The 16,294-nt window shown below is 42.5% G+C and overlaps 1 protein-coding gene across 1 annotated transcript in view; it reads right to left on the minus strand.

Annotated features, from left to right (window-relative positions):
• Nucleotides 1-16,294, minus strand: part of LOC306913782 (sortilin-like) — a gene marked incomplete at its 5' end in the record, with an annotated part of 59,096 nt that overhangs the window by 40,782 nt on the left and 2,020 nt on the right. Inside the window, 5 exons of the mRNA XM_079490594.1 lie at nucleotides 7,049-7,182; nucleotides 10,518-10,619; nucleotides 10,975-11,067; nucleotides 11,695-11,907; nucleotides 13,143-13,169. Of these exons, the coding sequence (XP_079346720.1) occupies nucleotides 7,049-7,182; nucleotides 10,518-10,619; nucleotides 10,975-11,067; nucleotides 11,695-11,907; nucleotides 13,143-13,169 (569 nt within the window). The remainder of the gene's footprint in view (nucleotides 1-7,048; nucleotides 7,183-10,517; nucleotides 10,620-10,974; nucleotides 11,068-11,694; nucleotides 11,908-13,142; nucleotides 13,170-16,294) is intronic.

The following is a 16,294-nucleotide window of genomic DNA, read 5'->3' on the forward strand; positions in this document are numbered from 1 at the left end:
AAAACCATATTACCATATATATAAGTATAGTGTACATAACCTGTTATAATGGTCTTTGTTACATTTACACACTGCACCATCAGACATACTGATGTTAATGTGTTTTGTATGCCCCATACAGTTTTTTTCTAGGAGGTTATAAAAAAAAATATATATTAGCACGTAGTTGAACCGTTCAAGCATATCTTATTATTCTACACATACACAGTATAGAGTATTGTATTTAAAAAATATATATATATATATATGCTTGATACTATTGCATATATACTAGTATGTTGGGTTGTTGTTGTCAATAGTTATTGTCAACACAAAAACAGTGTGTTTTGTGTGCAGACCCTATCTACAGTTTTTTTGGATTGAAAATATACTGTAATATACTGCAAATACATCCTTGTATGCCTATAGCAGCATAGCTTATACCCCTGTAGTCTAGACTATAGTCTATCTAACAATCAAATGTCAATCAATCAAATATCATGCAATCAATCTACCCTATAGTCATCGTTACCTATTACTTACTTACTCCTCTTCGTCCCCTATTGGACATAAGGCTTCATCATTACCTATAACCAACAATATCTACTTAACTTCAGCACCACAATGTGTTCACCATAATGTGTTCACCTAAAATTAAATAGTCCGGTCAATTCGTTTCAAATGAGTTTTATATGAGAAATCATATACAGTTACGTTGCCAAGGCAAAGTATTCAGATATTTACATACTTTGTTATTAAGTGGCTGTTGAACTAGACTGTTGAGCACTTCATTAGTCGTAATAATGTGTAGATGTACAGCTAATATTGATTGTTGTTGTACAGTGTTTATGCTGTTGGGTAGTGGTGTGTATTGGTTCTGAATAATATGCAATAGTTGTTTTTGTGTATTATATGATTGTAGTATGGACCTCTATGCTATAATATATATATATATATTCATACATATTGCTGCCTTTGCAGCCTATATCATACTATTCAAAATATTATGTTTGATAACGATGCCTTTTGATAATGGATGTGTATTGGAGGCATTGGCTTAAGAGTTGTTGTTGAACTATAGAGCAGTCAGTCAGATGGCACTTTTTATTTGTATGCATTTTTGCATGTTTCATGTTACGTGTGTTTTGCGGTGTTGTGATGTTTTGTATGGTGTTGATTTTAGTGCCTTATTGATGATACTGTAGGTGTCACTATACATTTGTGATGAACTTATGTTTCGGTGATCTGGTATTGGTCCATTGTGTTGATTGCAGGTATAGTTTTTTGTTTTTTCTTGGATCTGTATAGGATCTGTATCAATTTCTTTTGATACATTGGTTGTAACAGAACATTCTGTTCTGTATTTGCATGTTTTTGTTTCATGTTTTGCATTCTCGTAATGTAGGGTGTAAAATGTATATGTTTTTAATGGTTTTGTTGGTAATGTGAGTTAATTTGTTGCAGAGGTTCATGGATGTGGACTAGCATCCATCTAAAAAACACTATAGTTAGAGGAAAAAAATAGGTTGCATTGAATAACTGGTAGTCATGCTAGACTTGCAGGTATACTACCTATGTTCAACGATACAGACAACCGTTAATATTCACCATGCCTACTGTGCCTATGACCCAATATCATAATACGATTGTCTCTTGAGCATAAACTGTCTAAATGTAACTTGTTGAGTCATATGCCTTGCCATGGACATAATGAGGCCTTATTTCAAAATATTGCCTGTTCTTTAGTAAAAGGCTATAGGCTTATTCTTCATGAATTTCTACAAGTGAAATTAGTTAGGTCTACTGTAATGTCCTAGAAAAACACTAGTTTAGTAATTAACCATCTTATGCAAGAGCATTCACATGCTGATATTCTACCATAGCATGTGTGCGTATCACAGTTTCTTTACAATGGGAGTATAACTTTTACCAGGAGTCATAACATTTGTCTCACTACCGATCTACCTACAAGGATTGGATCATTAGGCCTAATCATAACACTACTACAAATACAATTAGACTATACCAATCATTGTGAGAACATTTCTAGCATATGGCTTTTCTAGCAGTAGTTGCCTAATTACTGTAGGCCCTGTTGCACACCCTTCACATATAATGCTTGGGTTAATCCACCCCTGACCACTGACAGATCATACAATAGCCTAAATATATATATATATATATACTAATGGTTTGTCATAATGGATATAGATTTTTCAAATTAATTTAATTTGAAATGAACATTGTCAGATATTAAGACATGGAATAATGTTACAGCTAAGTTTGTATGGTGTATGTAGTATGAGTATGGACTACGGGGGACATGTAAGAATAAAATATGTATGATACTGTAGATTTGCATGTATGCATAGGCTTACAAAATGTGTTAAAAACACCCCTGATGTTATACATCATAAGATGCTAATTAGAGCATACAAGATAACAACTAAGTTGTATAATGATTCAAGTTGTATGATTCAACTTGTTTACGTGAGCATATTTATATCATAAACTTATCATAAACACTACAGTTTTAAAAAACTTGACTCAGTGACTTTTGCAAGTCGCTGAGAAACTATAGACCTAGAGAAAACAAAAACGGTCTCTGCTCATGCATATTGTTGTAGAATACAGCATAATGCAGAATGACCTGGTGTTGCAATTGTATGGTGTGTATTATAATTTGCCATCGCATTCTATAAAACAATGGCAGTGAATAGTGATGCATTGGGATATTGTAGATCTGATACTTTCGTATAATTTTTAAAAGTGTGTCTAACACATTTTCTTCATACTTCTACATACTTTAGTAACTTTAAAACATAAGAAAAAATGGTATCAGTGATTAATGGTTAGACTTATGTACTGAATAAATGTAACAAATATCATGTTGGTGCTTGGTATAGAATATAGTCATGTCCAGTCATATAAAATCAAGCAAAAAGACAATAATAATAGCATACACATGTATGCATGTATGCATGTATGTATGTACGTATGCACGTATGTATGTACGTACGCATGTACGCATGTATTTGGTTAAAATGTGTAAATGTATGTACGCATGTACGCATGTATTTGGTTAAAATGTGTAAATGTTAGCAGACCATCAGTTACTGTAATTATTTGCAGTCTGTCAAAACATGAATGTTTGACAGTTCTGTTTAACTAAATCTAGTGGTCTAAAAGACATGCCCATAATCATGTCAATTATACTTTTAAACATGCATGCCCTATATGTATTTTACGAAATGTTTTACTTTTAGTACTAGTTACAGCTGTTATGTCACAGGATGTCTCAGGGTTATGGGGTGAACACACACAGAGAGAGAGAGAGAGAGAGATCTAATTAAGTAATTAGTCCCATCCATTAGTTCTAAGCAGTCACCTATCCATAACAAAAGGCTTTTGTTCATGAATTACAATGAAAGCCCCCTTTTTCTATAGACTGGCCTTTACATCTCTCACACACACACACACACACACACACACACACACACACACACACACACACACACACACACACACACACACACACACACACACACTCACTGTACCCAAAGTTTTTACGAGTGAGACACAGGCAGACAGACTGAGCCCCTAAAGTGGGGAACAGTCCTTATAATTAATGCATGCACGCACGCACGCACACACACTCAGCTAGACCTATCCATTACAATTAAATGGCTTTGAGTTGTCACAAGTCCAATGAGTAGCTTTTGTCAATAGAGACAAAAAGGCACGAGACGGTTCTAGCATCCCACTCTCTGCAGGAGAGGGTCACACATTAACAGAAAGTGAACACAAAAACCTGTACTTGGCTATTATTGCTAATAACACAAAAGAAAGACCCTACTTCCAAAGACTTATGGCTCCTTTACATCTCTCACACACAGACAGACAGACTGAATCCATGGGGAACAGTCCATGCAATTAATGCACGCACGCACGCACACTCACTCACTCACTCAGCCAGACAGACATTACAATTCAATGGCTTTGAGTCGTCACAAGTCCAATGAGTCCAAATGAGTGGCTTTTGTCAATAGAGACAAAAAAGGCATGCCATGGTTACACTTTAACAGAAAGTGTACACAATAATAACACAAATGAAAGCCCCTCTTTCCAAAGGATCACTCACTAACGCACACACTCACTCAGCCAGACAGACATTACAATTCAATTATGTCCTAATGAGTGTCTTTTGTCAATAGAGACAAAAAGGCATGAGACGGTTCTAGCATCCCACTCTCTGCAGGAGAGGGTCACACATTAACAGAAAGTGTACACCATAAACATGGACAAACAGTGTACAATAAGCACACAAATACACACAAAAGAAAGCCCCTGTTCTCTAAAGAGTCTTGTCTATACATGAGTCTGAATAGATTTCTTTTGTACATACTATAGACAACAGCACACAAAGCATGTATAGAAATCTATAGAAATTATGTCCATTATGTCTAATAATTACACACAATAGAACAAAAGATATATAGAACAAAAGAATATGCTACTTCTGCCCTGTACAACTACTGGCTGTCAGGAGGAAACCTCATAACTCCATTTTTGAGGTTTTTGATTTTATTCCATAAATCAGTGCTATTGAACACCCTTTACGTCTGTGTGTTGTTTCAAAACATTTGAACCAATTAGGAAAAAAAAAAAGTAGTAAAAACGCTTTGGAGAAAACCTCTTAACTCCATTGGTCAAACTGTCTGCTAAAGCAGCTAACTCCACCACCTCTCCCCCTATCATGCAAGTAATTGACAATATATAACCTCACACCAACTTTGATGAGTCAGTATTGCTTTGTTTTGAAAGTATAAGGTCTTCTTAATTTCCTGAAAAACGTATCATTTTAATTTCCTGAAAAATGAACAATTTGGAGTTATGAGGTTTCCTCCCGCCAGCGGACAGAGATATAGTACGGTCATATAAAAAATAGCAGATCTACAAGCTGGCTATATCCAGTGGCGTGCACAGACATTTAGAGGGGCAGGTGCTCAAGTTATGTTATGTTATGCTTTAGCTATTGAAAAATAGCAGATCTACAAGCTCATAGCGCGCCACCGAGTGGCGCGCTATGAGCTTGTAGGTCTGCTATTTTTGAAAAACCAAAAGGGCACATTGCCAAAAGTGCTCTAGCACCCCTAGTGTCTATCTGTGCACGCCACTGTATATATCAGTGTGTGCAGCGGGCCACTTTCTTTGTCTCTTGAAGACTACTTTTTAGGAATCCACTGTTTCTCTCAGTGGATTCCTCGGGTCGGTCCCGGCGCCGCCCGCAGTCCATGACCATGACCTGACCATGACCTGACCATGACCTCTCAGTGGATTCCTCGGGTCGGTCCCGGCGCCGCCCGCAGTCCATGACCATGACCTGCGTCGGCAGTGCAAAACCACACATGCAATTTCCTGAAATTGCACCTTTCTTGTTGTGTAACTTATCGCTGGAATCGTTTTTTTGCAAGTTAGCTTCATGGCCAGTTTCAACCTCACCTCGTTTCAAATGTTCAGAGTAAACTGGCCATTACCGGAGATATTTATTTGGTTTAAGACTCATTCATTTAATTGTGGACTACATCAGTGTAGTCCACAATGAATGAGTCTTAAACCATTCATTGTGGACTACATCAGTGTAGTCCACAATGAATGAGTCTTAAACCATTCATTGTGGACTACATCAGTGTAGTCCACGATGAATGAGTCTTAAACCATTCATTGTGGACTACATCAGTGTAGTCCACGATGAATGAGTCTTAAACCATTCATTGTGGACTACATCAGTGTAGTCCACAATGAACGAGTCTTAAACCATTCATTGTGGACTACATCAGTGTAGTCCACAATGAACGAGTCTTAAACCATTCATTGTGGACTACATCAGTGTAGTCCACAATGAACGAGTCTTAAACCATTCATTGTGGACTACATCAGTGTAGTCCACAATGAACGAGTCTTAAACCATTCATTGTGGACTACATCAGTGTAGTCCACAATGAATGAGTCTTAAACCATTCATCGTGGACTACATCTGCATTTATTTCAATCAGCAGACAAAGACAGAGCCATTTGAACCGTTCTAACTTCAACATTCACTAACAAACAGTCTACAACAATGTACACGTCTCGACCTCGTAGTACAGTAGTTCCCAAAGTGAGGTCCGGGGACCCCCAGGGGTCCTTGAGGGAGTTCTAGGGGGTCCCCAGCTAAATGATAGTTTGGAACCAAAGGGACCCTTATGGGTCTGTAGTACTCTGTTCCATTTGTACTCTAGTACAAGTGAAACTAAATGGACCCTAATGGGTGCATTTTGTTTCATTTGTGCTCTCTCAGAGTTAAATTAACATTGATTTTACAATATAAATTGGGGGTCCCAGAGATATAAATGCCATTAAATGGGGTTCCGTAGACTAATGCACGTCAACCTGGGGGGTCCTTGAAATTAAAAGCACCACTGTCGTGGACCGGCACCACTGGCGTGGACCGGCACCACTGTGGACCGGCACCACTGGCGTGGACCGGCACCACTGTCGTGGACCGGCACCACTGGCGTGGACCGGCACCAGGTGGACCGGCACCACTGGCGTGGACCGGCACCACTGGCGTGGACCGGCACCACTGGCGTGGACCGGCACCACTGGCGTGGACCGGCACCACTGGCGTGGACCGGCACCACTGTCGTGCGTGGAATCATCCTCTTGCACAGTGACTGCGTTGTTTCACAGTCATCTTGCATGAGATTTAATCAGCAAAATGCTCCTCATTATGCCCTTTTCTCACATTCTACTGTACGTGGGGACATTACTGTACACGCACGCACGTATACACACGCAATGCTACACACGTGTAGCATTGCCCGGAAGCGGGGCCTCCCATTCACCAGACCAGTGCCAATGCACAATCTACAGTGCCAATAGGGCTGAGCCCGATTGGCAGGGCTGTTGCGGGCTGGGTCTGGGCTGGGGGCTACACACACACACACACACACACACACACACGCACACACACACACAAACACGCACGCATGCACGCACACACACGCACACACACACACACACACACCTGCTGCTGCTCCTCCTCGCTGTGTCCGTCGGTCCAGACGCTCCGTCGGTTGACGCAGGGCAGAACCACCGTGCTGCCGAGCAGCGCCACGAACACCGCCTTCTGACCGTCCCAGTAGCGCTGCTCCTTACGACCTGGAGTGCACGCACACACACACGCACACACACACGCAAGCACGCACACACACACACACACACACACACACACACACACACACACACACAATTAGGCTGAGATAATCTCAAGAGGGTGTAGTAACTGTGGGTCCTGCAGACTTCATGAGATCAGTCAAGTCAGTCATATGTGACATATATCTATGACGTACAGATCACTCCATATTTGGGCGAGTGTAACACCCGGGAATCGAACGTGGGTCTCCCACGTGGAGAGACAACATCTTAACCACTGATCGGGGAGCAATATCCCTGACTGAGGGGGAGATGTTAGATGTTTGAGGCCATCAGGCTGAGGCTGTGAGCCACTCTGTGAACTCTGAGTGAGAGAGAATGGATACACGATGATTGTACTTTAACATGATGTTACCTCCCTCCTCCAGTGAGGTCTGTGAGCTCTAATGTTACCTCCCTCCTCCAGTGAGGTCTGTGAGCTCTAATGTTACCTCCCTCCTCCAGTGAGGTCTGTGAGCTCTAATGTTACCTCCCTCCTCCAGTGAGGTCTGTGAGCTCTAATGTTACCTCCCTCCTCCAGTGAGGTCTGTGAGCTCTAATGTTACCTCCCTCCTCCAGTGAGGTATGTGAGCTCTAATGTTACCTCCCTCCTCCAGTGAGGTCTGTGAGCTCTAATGTTACCTCCCTCCTCCAGTGAGGTCTGTGAGCTCTAATGTTACCTCCCTCCAGCTCCAGTGAGGTCTGTGAGCTCTAATGTTACCTCCCTCCTCCAGTGAGGTCTGTGAGCTCTAATGTTACCTCCCTCCTCCAGTGAGGTCTGTGAGCTCTAATGTTACCTCCCTCCTCCAGTGAGGTCTGTGAGCTCTAATGTTACCTCCCTCCTCCAGTGAGGTCTGTGAGCTCTAATGTTACCTCCCTCCAGCTCCAGTGAGGTCTGCGAGCTCTAATGTTACCTCCCTCCTCCAGTGAGGTCTGTGAGCTCTACTCACGTGAGAGGAAGGAAGGCACTGGACTGGAGCAACTCAGACAGTTTAAGCCCTTATTTTATTATCAATTTACAATTTAGGCATTTATCAGCCGCTCTTAATCCAGAGCGATTTACATTAAGCAAGAACAAAAAGCATGGGAATACATCACATATATAAAAAAGCATTTATCAAGAAACATGCGTAAGCTAAGAACGTAACTAGAACATATCTATATAATGACACTATACATATAAACCATACATATATATTATACTATGCTGTACATATATTCTATGAAGTGCTATGACTACATACAATGCACTTATTGTGCTGTCTACATGACATGCTATAAGTCTGTTTCAAATGCTATATAAGTCTAAGAAGTGCTGTCTAAGGGGGGTAGGGTAAGTGCTATGGGCCATGATGGAGTCTGAAAAGGTGGGTTTTCAGACTACGGCGGAAGATCGGGAGTGATGCTGCAGTTCTGATTGCAACGGGAAGTGCATTCCACAGTTTTGAGGCCAGAAGGGAGAAGAGTTTAGGACGTGTGGAGCGTTGTCCCGGCGTTTTTAGTGAGGGTATTTCCAGCTTCCCTGCGTTGGCTGATCTGAGTGCGCGGGAGGGTTTGTAGGGTTCAATCATGCTTGCAAGATATGGGGGAGCCATACCTTTGGTTGCTTTGAATGCCAGCATCAGAGTTTTGTATTCTGTGCGGGCAGCGACCGGGAGCCAGTGCAGGGAGCGGAGCAGGGGGGAGACATGTGAGAATTTTGGCTGGTTGAAGACCAGTTGGAGAGGCTTAAGTGCACATGCAATAGTCAAGTTTTGACAAGACTGTTGTCTGGATTAGGAGCTGGGCTGACTCCTGGGTGGGGAACGGTCTGATTGGCTGACTCCTGGGTGAGGAACGGTCTGATTGGCTGACTCCTGGGTGAGGAACGGTCTGATTGGCTGACTCTTGGGTGAGGAACGGTCTAATTCGTCGTATGATGATACCCCGACTTTGATGTGTTTTTATGAGGTTTCCCACGGGAGTTGAATTTCAATTTTTCATGAAGAAATGTCTTGGTAACGATTTAGTTCCAAGATACCTGATAAAATGCCCTTACTAATAGGATTGAGGCGCGGTTGGAACTGACTTCTGCTTACTATACTCACGTGACGTTGAGCTGGACTCTAACGGTCTCGAACAGATGGTCTGTGACCTCTAACGGTCTCGTACAGATGGTCTGTGAGCTCTAACGGTCTCGTACAGGTGGTCTGTGAGCTCTAACGGTCTCGTATACAGGTGGTCTGTGAGCTCTAGCGGTCTCGTACAGGTGGTCTGTGAGCTCTAACGGTCTCGTACAGGTGGTTGTGAGCTCTAACGGTCTCGTATACAGGTGGTCTGTGAGCTCTATAAACTCATGTGACTTGGTGACGTTGAGCTGGACTCTAACGGTCTCGTACAGATGGTCTGTGAGCTCTAACGGTCTCGTACAGGTGGTCTGTGAGCTCTATAAACTCACGTGACTTGGTGACGTTGAGCTGGACTCTAACGGTCTCGTATACAGGTGGTCTGTGAGCTCTATAAACTCATGTGACTTGGTGACGTTGAGCTGGACTCTAACGGTCTCGTACAGATGGTCTGTGAGCTCTAACGGTCTCGTACAGGTGGTCTGTGAGCTCTATAAACTCACGTGACTTGGTGACGTTGAGCTGGACTCTAACGGTCTCGTACAGGTGGTCTGTGAGCTCTAACGGTCTCGTATACAGGTGGTCTGTGAGCTCTATAAACTCACGTGACTTGGTGATGTTGAGCTGGACTCTAACGGTCTCGTACTGGTGGTCTGTGAGCTATATAAACTCACGTGACTTGGTGACGTTGAGCTGGACTCTAACGGTCTCGTATACAGGTGGTCTGTGAGCTCTATAAACTCACGTGACTTGTTGACGTTGAGCTGGACTCTAACGGTCTCGTACAGATGGTCTGTGAGCTCTAACGGTCTCGTATACAGGTGGTCTGTGAGCTCTATAAACTCACGTGACTTGGTGATGTTGAGCTGGACTCTAACGGTCTCGTACTGGTGGTCTGTGAGCTATATAAACTCACGTGACTTGGTGACGTTGAGCTGGACTCTAGCGGTCTCGTATACAGGTGGTCTGTGAGCTCTATAAACTCACGTGACTTGGTGACGTTGAGCTGGACTCTAACGGTCTCGTACTGGTGGTCTGTGAGCTCTATAAACTCACGTGACTTGGTGACGTTGAGCTGGACTCTTAACGGTCTCGTATACAGGTGGTCTGTGAGCTCTATAAACTCACGTGACTTGGTGATGTTGAGCTGGACTCTAACGGTCTCGTACAGGTGGTCTGTGAGCTCTATAAACTCACGTGACTTGGTGACGTTGAGCTGGACTCTAACGGTCTCGTACAGATGGCAGTAGTGATGGTGGAGGTTACAGGAGTACAGGCCGCGGTCGTTCATCGTCACGTCTGTTTGGAAACAACAGAATCACAATGAATTATCACTGGTTCCCAAACTTCTTCATGTCAAGGACCCCCAAGTTGACACTAATTAGCCTCACAAGGGGACCCCCTTTTGAAAAGATATGCCAGGGTCCCCCATTAGAGAAGATTTGTACGGCTCTTGCAGTGATTCTCAACCCGTTGAATTTCAAGGACCCCCAGTTTTGACACACATTAGTCTACGGACCCCCATTGAATGGCATTTCTATCTCTGGGACCCCCATTTATATTGTACAATCAATGTTGATTTAACTCTGAGAGTACAAATGGAACCAAATGGACCCTGCTGGGGTTAAAGGTCAAAGAGTCGTATTTGAATTACCTCTGATGACGAGAGAGAAGTTTCCATCGCTGAATGCTGATTGGCTGATGCTGATCCTGCCCTGGTTGTAGGAGTTGTAGATGCGCTGGTCCCCTAGTGGAGAACTACTGTTACTACACAATAAGAGGATGACCGCTGGTCCCCTAGTGGAGAACAACTGTTACTACACAATAAGAGGATGACCGCTGGTCCTTTAGTGGAGAACTACTGTTACTACACAATAAGAGCTGGTCCCCTAGTGGAGAACAACTGTTACTACACAATAAGAGGATGACCGCTGGTCCTTTAGTGGAGAACAACTGTTACTACACAATAAGAGGCTGACCGCTGGTCCCCTACAGAGTCTAAATCTGATATTCTACCTGCAGAGAAAATGTCAGTATTAACCCGTTTTGGACTGAGGCTGATTCTAAAAAAAAATCTTCTAAATCCTAAAAGTTTTCTGGAAAAATCTTTCTACTTCAGTGGTTCTCAACTAAGGACCACAAAAACTATAATTGGCCGCCGACCCCCATCTGAAAATATGTTGTTCCAGGGACTCTGAAAGAATATATATTCAAAGATTTGCGACACATATATTTTCATGATTTTTCCAAAATAGCAGACCTACAAGCTCATAGCTACGAGCTTGTAGATCTGCTATTTTTCAACAGCTAAAGTATAACATAATGCTTTAAAACACCAAAAGGGGTTCCTGTCCTGAATATATATATTCTAGACCTGCAGAGAACATGTCCGCCAGCCTCTCCATGCTGTATTCGGGGCGGGCCCGGTACACGTCCCAGTGGAGCACCCTCTGGCGGTCCCTGAGGCGGTCGCGGGTCCACACCATGCGGCCGCTCACGCACTGCAGTACCACGGGCGTCCCCGCGGGGGCGCTCACGTTGTAGCCCGCCACCACCACACTGCTGCTGCTGTCCTGGGCCCTGCACACTGATTGGTGGATGGGTTGATTGATTGACAGACGGAAGACAATTAGTATTCGTTATACAATAAACCAAATATTGACAAAAGCGTTTGTGGCACACATTATTTTACAATTTACAATTTAGGCATTTATCAGACGCTCTTAATCCAGAGCGACTTACATTAAGCAAGAACAAAAAGCATGGCAATACATCACATACATAAAAAGCATTTATCATGAAACATGCGTAAACTAACGCAACTAACGCAACAGTGGAATATCTATATAATTAAACTATATATATAAACTATACATACTATACTATATTATACTATATGTACTATGACTACATAAAATGCAATTCTAGTACTGTCTACGTAACATGCTATAAGTCTGTTTAAAATATCTAAGTCTATTTTCAGACAGGAGTCTCATGTGGACAAATGGAAGTGTTTCAGAACTAATACTATATATACTGACAAACAATATATTTCCATGAAAACACACGCAGGAATACAACTCTGCTGTCCAGAGGAAACCTCATAACTCCAAAATGTACGTTTTTCAGGAAATTAAAAATATACGTTTTTAAGGAAATTATAAAACCTTATATATTTTAAACGATGCAATACTGTCTCATCAAAGTTGGTGTTGTGACATAGATATTGTCAATTACTTGCATGAGAAGGAGAGAGGTGGTGGAGTTAGCTGCTTTAGCAGACAGTTTGAGAGGGGGAGAGGTGGTGGAGTTAGCTGTTTTAGCAGACAGTTTGAGGGGGAGAGGTGGTGGAGTTAGCTGCTTTAGCAGACAGTTTGAGGGGGAGAGAGGTGGTGGAGTTAGCTGCTTTAGCAGACAGTTTGAGAGGGGAGAGAGGTGGTGGAGTTAGCTGCTTTAGCAGACAGTTTGAGGGGGAGAGAGGTGGTGGAGTTAGCTGTTTTAGCAGACAGTTTGAGGGGGAGAGAGGTGGTGGAGTTAGCTGTTTTAGCAGACAGTTTGAGGGTCCAATGGAGTTAAGAGGTTTTGTCCAATGCGTTTTTTACGACTTTCCATTGGTTCAATATTTTCGAAACAACACACAGACGTAAAGGGTGTTCAATCAATAACACTGATTTATGCCAAAAATCTCAAAAATGGAGTTATGAGGTTTCCTCCCGACAGCAACAACAAGCACGCACGCACGCACGCACGCACGCACGCACGCACGCACGCACGCACGCATGCACTGACGCACGCACGCACACACGCACATAGGAAACAGACCTGCAGTGAAGAGGAGGGCCACAGGGACTGAAATATAAACATGAGGAAAATGAGAGACGTGATGACAATAACACAGATCTTACTGTACTATAATGACAATAACACAGACCTTACTGTACTATAATGACAATAACACAGACCTTACTGTACTATAATGAAAATAACACAGACCTTACTGTACTATAATGACAATAACACAGACCTTACTGTACTATAATGACAATAACACAGACCTTACTGTACTATAATGACAATAACACAGACCTTACTGTACTATAATGACAATAACACAGACCTTACTGTACTATAATGACAATAACACAGACCTTACTGTACTATAATGACAATAACACAGACCTTACTGTACTATAATGACAATAACACAGACCTTACTGTACTATAATGACAATAACACAGATCTTACTGTACTATAATGACAATAACACAGATCTTACTGTACTATAATGACAATAACACAGACCTTACTGTACTATAATGACAATAACACAGACCTTACTGTACTATAATGACAATAACACAGACCTTACTGTACACACAGGGGTGCATACTTAGTTTAGACTAGTCATTGCTTAGACATGGGTTAAGGTTAGGTTTAGGTGTGCTGCCCCGTGGGAGGTTAGGTTTAGGGTGAGGTTTTGAGATAGGTTGTAGTTGTAGGACTAATGACTGGTCTAACCAATGACTAGTCTAAACCAGGTAGATAGGTTGTAGTTGTAGGACTAATGACTGGTCTAACCAATGACTAGTCTAAACCAGGTAGATAGGTTGTAGTTGTAGGACTAATGACTGGTCTAACCAATGACTAGTCTAAACCAGGTAGATAGGTTGTAGTTGTAGGACTAATGACTGGTCTAACCAATGACTAGTCTAAACCAAAAACTGTCTAAACTAAGTACTGCGCCCCTGTACAGTGACAATAACACATGACTGTACTGTACACATCACAGCCCTACTGTATACTATAATGACAATAACACAGACATACAGTAAGTGTACACTTACAGTTAACCCTATAATGACCAGAACACAGACACGGTCAGTTAACCCTATAATGACCAGAACACAGACATGGTCAGTTAACCCTATAATGACCAGAACACAGACATGGTCAGTTAACCCTATAATGACCAGAACACAGACATGGTCAGTTAACCCTATAATGACCAGAACACAGACACGGTCAGTTAACCCTATAATGACCAGAACACAGACATGGTCAGTTAACCCTATAATGACCAGAACACAGACACGGTCAGTTAACCCTATAATGACCAGAACACAGACATGGTCAGTTAACCCTATAATGACCAGAACACAGACATGGTCAGTTAACCCTATAATGACCAGAACACAGACACGGTCAGTTAACCCTATAATGACCAGAACACAGACATGGTCAGTTAACCCTATAATGACCAGAACACAGACATGGTCAGTTAACCCTTTAATGACCAGAACACAGACATGGTCAGTTAACCCTATAATGACCAGAACACAGACACGGTCAGTTAACCCTATAATGACCAGAACACAGACACGGTCAGTTAACCCTATAATGACCAGAACACAGACACGGTCAGTTAACCCTATAATGACCAGAACACAGACACGGTCAGTTAACCCTATAATGACCAGAACACAGACACGGTCAGTTAACCCTATAATGACCAGAACACAGACACGGTCAGTTAACCCTATAATGACCAGAACACAGACACGGTCAGTTAACCCTATAATGACCAGAACACAGACACGGTCAGTTAACCCTATAATGACCAGAACACAGACACGGTCAGTTAACCCTATAATGACCAGAACACAGACACGGTCAGTTAACCCTATAATGACCAGAACACAGACACGGTCAGTTAACCCTATAATGACCAGAACACAGACACGGTCAGTTAACCCTATAATGACCAGAACACAGACACGGTCAGTTAACCCTATAATGACCAGAACACAGACACGGTCAGTTAACCCTATAATGACCAGAACACAGACACGGTCAGTTAACCCTATAATGACCAGAACACAGACACGGTCAGTTAACCCTATAATGACCAGAACACAGACACGGTCAGTTAACCCTATAATGACCAGAACACAGACACGGTCAGTTAACCCTATAATGACCAGAACACAGACACGGTCAGTTAACCCTATAATGACCAGAACACAGACACGGTCAGTTAACCCTATAATGACCAGAACACAGACACGGTCAGTTAACCCTATAATGACCAGAACACAGACACGGTCAGTTAACCCTATAATGACCAGAACACAGACACGGTCAGTTAACCCTATAATGACCAGAACACAGACACGGTCAGTTAACCCTATAATGACCAGAACACAGACACGGTCAGTTAACCCTATAATGACCAGAACACAGACATGGTCAGTTAACCCTATAATGACCAGAACACAGACACGGTCAGTTAACCCTATAATGACCAGAACACAGACATGGTCAGTTAACCCTATAATGACCAGAACACACACACGGTCAGTTAACCCTATAATGACCAGAACACAGACATGGTCAGTTAACCCTATAATGACCAGAACACAGACACGGTCAGTTAACCCTATAATGACCAGAACACAGACACGGTCAGTTAACCCTATAATGACCAGAACACAGACACGGTCAGTTAACCCTATAATGACCAGAACACAGACACGGTCAGTTAACCCTATAATGACCAGAACACAGACACGGTCAGTTAACCCTATAATGACCAGAACACAGACACGGTCAGTTAACCCTATAATGACCAGAACACAGACACGGTCAGTTAACCCTATAATGACCAGAACACAGACACGGTCAGTTAACCCTATAATGACCAGAACACAGACACGGTCAGTTAACCCTATAATGACCAGAACACAGACACGGTCAGTTAACCCTATAATGACCAGAACACAGACACGGTCAGTTAACCCTATAATGACCAGAACACAAACACGGCCAGTTAACCCTATAATGACCAGAACACAGACACGGTCAGTTAACCCTATAATGACCAGAACACAGACACGGCCAGTTAACCCTATAATGACCAGAACACAGACACGGTCAGTTAACCCTATAATGACCAGAACACAGACACGGTCAGTTA

This window comes from Electrona antarctica, assembly GCF_951216825.1.
Source record: "Electrona antarctica genome assembly, chromosome: 21".
In the NCBI taxonomy this organism is placed as follows: Eukaryota; Metazoa; Chordata; class Actinopteri; order Myctophiformes; family Myctophidae; genus Electrona; species Electrona antarctica.